Below are 5,710 nucleotides of genomic sequence, written 5' to 3'. Positions count from 1 at the left end.
AAGTAAAATGCTTCAATCTGGTGCACTTTGAGAGCAAAATGAAGAGGCTAGATCTATAAAGAACTACATACATCATGTTAGATTAATATCCTCTTTACTGTGCTGTTGCTTTAAAATGGGGAGTTACTTACCCATTCACTTCAATACAACTGTCCCCAAAGTCTAGCCCCAATCTAGCCTTAATGCAAAATCTGAATGTTGTGAGTTATCTCTCTTCCTTCTATAGCACACAGAGAGGAAGCAAATTGTTGCATTTCTGATCAACTGTCACATTAAAACATCAATGACAGATGAATAGATCTGGGGACCGGGGCTATTTTTCTAAAAAAAATTGTAGCTATGGGCCTGAGCCTATTTGTCTGTGGACAGACTTTGTTTGCGCGATAGCGTCAAACCCGGGCAGTCGCAAAACTTTGCAGGTGTGTAGGTGACATCAAAATGAAGGTCGAATATAAGAATGGGTGTGACCAAACACCCCCCCCCCCCCCCCCCACACACACACACACACACACACACACACACACACACACACACACACACACACACACACACAGACTTTACGCCCCTGGTCTCATTCATTTTAAGTCGGGGGCAATGCGGCTGGCGTGATCCCATCAGAAGAAGTTCTCTAGTTTATCAGCTTTTGCAAGTTGGGAAGAAAGAGAGGAGCAGAGAGAAGGAGGGCAGGAGAGGAGAACATGGGGGGGTGGAGGAGGAGAAGAGGAGGTCCAGTCAAGGTGAGGAGGCTCGTAAATCAGCCTGGGAGCAGAGACTGATCGTGTTGGCCTCTGTAGCCTTATTGATCAACCTGTGTGTGTGTGTGTGTGTGTGTGTGTGTGTGTGTGTGTGTGTGTGTGTGTGTGTGTGTGTGTGTGTGTGTGTGTGTGTGTGTGTGCATCTGTGTGTGGAGGTCAAGTTGAGCCTGAAGGATTCCCTGCCCTGCTGAAGGAGTCTTCACTGAGTTCGAGGCCGACAGACTGTTGAGCTGCAGCAGTTTGAAATTCACACTTTAGTTTTCAAACTCGTTCTTTCTCCACGACATTAGTCTCGCTTGAAAGACTCCCCCCCGCTTCCGGGAGAGAGTCTGGCAGTGTAGATCTCCACTCTGGACTTTTGCGGGGGAAAAAAGCTCTGTTTGGTTTAACCTAGTCTCGCTTGACTCTCCCTACAACGGGGGATCCAATCGTTTTCAGCGCGTAGCAACGAGCTAGCATTGTTGATGTTGTGTCACAGCGGCGCATTTGGAGCGCGAACCTGAGTCAGTTCCTGTGATTCCTGGTAACGTTGTTTACAGTAAACTGCTGACCTGGAGCCAGCCGGGTTAACGTATAATCTGCTGAACGGACCGATATTCTGTCAGTTTTACTAAATGAGATGAAGTGAAGCAGATCCAGGAAGCAGCAGTACTCAGCACTTCCTGCGGACCAACTGAGTCCAGGGTGCTGCTGGATCGGACCTCTGAACAGCCTGAGAGGCACATTTAATAACTTATAAAGCTGATAAAGTATCGCTCTAAATGTGTGTTGATGTTATAAATTATTGGATAATATAACGTCTTGACAACATTCACAGGGGATTATTCCTTCATAAGGGTTGTAACACTCAGGTAATGCTAATATTGACTCATAATGCAACTTATAGGAATAATAAGGAAATGATAATGAAATGACTCAAATTACTAGATCATCACCATGTAATGAGCTATCAGATATATCAGAAAAATTTATTTCCGACTCGGAAATTTCTCATGAACACCATTTACAGTCGGATTATAAAATCAGAAAGTCTGAGCAGCTTTGGCTGCCTGAGTTTCAGGGTTATGACAGACTGAAACCTTTTGATAACACAATTGCCTTATTCCAGTGTATTAACCATTAACCTGTGGAAATGTGTTGAAAGTACACAATAATGCTATATAAGTACTTCTAAATCTCCTTAATACATTATGTAGCATAAAACACCCTTCGAATGGCTTCACTAAACAAATCAAGCTAAAGCTAAAGTTTCCAGGTTTCTACATTTCGGAAACTGAGAGGAAGGAAGATTCCCAAGTATCTGCTCATTTGAATAATTTGATAACAACTGGAGAACAATCTGCAGCGCCGGAGAACAAGGGAAGGAACAAAGAAGAGGCAATGCCAAGAGGATTCCCTCACCTGAATAACTCTTGTGTTGCTGCTTCCGCAGGAACTAGAGAGAGAGAGAAAGAGAGAGAGAGGGAGAGAGAGGGAGAGAGAGAGAGAGAGAGAGGGAGAGGGAGAGGGAGAGGGAGAGAGGGAGAGAGAGAAAGAGAGAGAGAGAGAGAGGGGGAGAGAGAATCAAATCGACCTCATGAAATTTGCAAACAAATCCACCTTATCAGACTATCCAATGTGGTCCTTGGTGGTGCTGTGGTGGTACAGAGCGGTATAATATTAACGTCATAACGTCTGTATTCTCGGTGTCTTTGAAGTCTTCTAGTCCAGTGATTCTCATCAGTTTTCATATCAAGGAAGGACTATTTGTATTGTAGGAGGCACTAGTCAGACAGATAACATTGAAGCTGTGACCAAACATTCAATCTTCTACCTTCTCTAATTGTGTTCACTTCTTGTAAATCAAGAGAAAAAAGGGAGCTTCTTGGATATTTAGGAGCAAAATGTAATACAGAAGTATTGTACTGTACATGTGTTACTGACACAGTTGACCAACAATGTACGTCTTCAATCAAAGAAACGGGGGCACAAAACGCAACGCGTTTCAACCTGGCTGGTCTTCGAAGACCAGCCAGGTTGAAAGCTCCCTTTTTTCTCGTGATTGTTCTACTTTGACCTGCTGAGCTTTTCTTGTGCCACTTTTTTGTTTTCTCCTCACTTCTTGTAATTGAAATAATGGTTTAACAATTCATTCATATCCCTCAATGGTCCCAGGTCCCCACATTGAGAACTGTCGCTGTTCTAGTCGTTTCAACAGCAGCTCAACTTTGACGTCTGTCCAGAGAGAGAAGTCCAGCTCGCTCTTGTGATTTACAGTAGACATGTTGTTGGCGCTTAACCCATTGATACCTGATGCAGCATTTGTGTGTGTATCCCTTTAAGACCGCGAACCGCATGACGCGGGTGGCTGTCTTAAAGGGATACACACACAAATGAGGGATATACACGCAAATGCTGCATCAGGTATCAATGGGTTAAGGCTCTGCTACTGCAGCAATGACAACACTCAGTGTTTCCCTTAGAAACATTTTCAGGCCTGGAGGGATTTCGAAACGTACCTCGACCGCAACGGCGGGGGCCCTCGCTGGCGACGCTGAACTTTTAGCTAACCTGTTCGCATCTATGTTCGCAATGGCATCCCAACTATCATCATACTATTATGGGATGCGATGCGAAGTTGTATTATGGGATCTGCGTTTCCCAGGCAACGACACACGTTGACACGTTTTGGAACAGCGTTGCACGCTGGCACAGCATTGTGCCAGCGCCTAAAAGCAAAATGCTTATTGTTTTGAATGATTTGGCATCTTCTATTACTGTCAACATTGTCAACACCAGTATTGCTGTAAATCACCTTGAGAAAGGCCAGTTTGGCCGAAACATGTCGGTGGAAGCCATATTTTATTAAAGGCTTTTTAAAATATTCTTGAAGAGTTGCCTTGGACTTTGTTCTTTCTACTGAATCTTCAACCCTATGGATCCAATGAGCACCTTCTGAGAAAGCCTACACTCGACAGAACGCCGTAGCCCTCTTTCCCCATTTTCTTCTCTACCAGTATTGCTGTATTGTAATAATATGCCATAAAGGATTATTGATTTTTGGGAAGATAAAAAACAACAACATATATATATATATATATTGTTTTTTTGCAATTCTTTTTCTGGCCTGGCGGGGGCGCCGTTGGCCTGGCGGGCCTGCCAGTCCTGTATAATGGTAGTGGAAACACTGACACTTCTGTAAACAGTGGTAACTATGGTAACGGCATAAAGGTCACGGGGTCAGAGGCTTGCACTTGCCCAGTAGGTGGAGATTTCACCGCTTTCTATCTTTTGTGTGTATCAGTGCGGACGGGAAACTTTCAGAAAACGTCCCGGAAATGCAAACGATTTTTAAATTGACCCAAATCAGTGTGGACAAGATCTCAATCAGATTCATGTGAATGATACTTTACATTTACACATAATATGTGGCCTGGAGTCCTATAATATTTATATATTGTAGGTACAGACAGGCTGCAGACAGACAGGGTGCAGACAGACAGGGTGCAGACAGACCGGCTGCAGACAGACAGGTTGGTACCTCGGACTCCTTTGGAACGTGTTCGATGGCGCTTTTCAACCGCATTCGCCTCCATCTGTAGAGAAAAGCACTAGTCAACACTATACTCACGACAGAATGGAATGAAGTCATCTGGCCGAGGATCAAGCCTCAAATCTGATTTAAATGTGTAAGAAAGTGAACAAATCTGCCAATGTGGGAGATAATTCTAATTGTTTCCAATGCAAATTAACTTTTGAGTCCAGGAAGTGCTCCTTCCCAAACATTCTTTGCAATTCAACTTTATTCAGGAATTTGTGTCATGTGATCTGTCTTACAGGAATTTGTGTCATGTGATCTGTCTTACAGGAATTTGTGTCATGTGATCTGTCTTACAGGAATTTGTGTCATGTGATCTGTCTTACAGGAATTTGTGTCATGTGATCTGTCTTACAGGAATTTGTGTCATGTGATCTGTCTTACAGGAATTTGTGTCATGTGATCTGTCTTACTCTGCCTTCAGTGTCAACAAATTGTCTCTCGATCATTCCTGAATCAAGTGAAATATTGGATTAGAAACGTAATTTCCACTTGTTTTAATGAGATGTTCCGGGTGAAGATGAGATGAAATGCCTTTTTAACATGAACATGTCTGCAGAGTAATAATCTGGACTCTCTTCATATCAGTAGCATTAAACCTGGATCAGATCTGCTTTCAACTGCAGACAGTCTGATGAAGCAAAATTAATCTTTGCATTCAAAATTAATGTTTGCTGAGAGAGGAGGGAGCTCGACTGCGGGGGATTCCGCTGGATTTGGTTTATGAAAGCCGATATTCATATTGGTATTTCTGGACCGACGCAGTCAACAGTTCATTTTGTGCTAATCAATATCCTTAAATTTGACAAATGCATTGGCCAACCATCCAAAAAGTAGAAATAACACCTGGAGAAACGTATATTAATATCAGTCAAAACATTCCAATGAAATCATTTCAGGTTAAGGGCCTGAGTAGTATTGATCAATTCTCCAATAAAGACGTAATCAATCAGACTACATCATATCCATCAGATCAGACTCAGGTCTGGTTTAAATGTAAATGACCAAGTCTAGCCCACGTCAAGTCCAAGTCAAGTCCAAGTCATTAATGCCAGGTCTCAAGTCTAAATGTAGAACAGCAAGTCAGAAAAAAAATCAAGAGTGCACAGTATCAATTTAATATCTAAGAAAACTAAATATCTATTGCCTTTACAATTCAATATGGTTTTAATAGGATAACAACTTGGTAAGAAAAAACTATCTCGTAATGGACAAGCCCGTCTTTTATTGTCACACGAACACCACAACACATGCATGCGGCCACAACACACTCATGCTGACGGGGGCCGGTGAAGAGTGTCCTCTGCATTTAACCCATCCAGGCATGTCCTTTCCTCCGAGGGGCAGGCCAGGAGCAGTGGTCGCTTTCTCGTACAGC

At 43.0% G+C, this 5,710-nt stretch overlaps 1 protein-coding gene across 1 annotated transcript in view; it reads right to left on the bottom strand.

The window, feature by feature from the left end:
- Window positions 1–4,330, bottom strand: part of myt1la (myelin transcription factor 1-like, a) — a gene marked incomplete at both ends in the record, with an annotated part of 108,489 nt that extends 104,159 nt beyond the window's left edge. Inside the window, 2 exons of the mRNA XM_083642860.1 lie at window positions 2,157–2,190; window positions 4,276–4,330. Of these exons, the coding sequence (XP_083498986.1) occupies window positions 2,157–2,190; window positions 4,276–4,330 (89 nt within the window). The remainder of the gene's footprint in view (window positions 1–2,156; window positions 2,191–4,275) is intronic.
- Window positions 4,331–5,710: the final 1,380 nt, after the last annotated feature.

This window comes from Poromitra crassiceps (genome assembly GCF_964638095.1).
Source record: "Poromitra crassiceps genome assembly, chromosome: 9".
In the NCBI taxonomy this organism is placed as follows: Eukaryota; Metazoa; Chordata; class Actinopteri; order Beryciformes; family Melamphaidae; genus Poromitra; species Poromitra crassiceps.
This window is presented reverse-complemented; position numbering and strand designations above follow the sequence as displayed.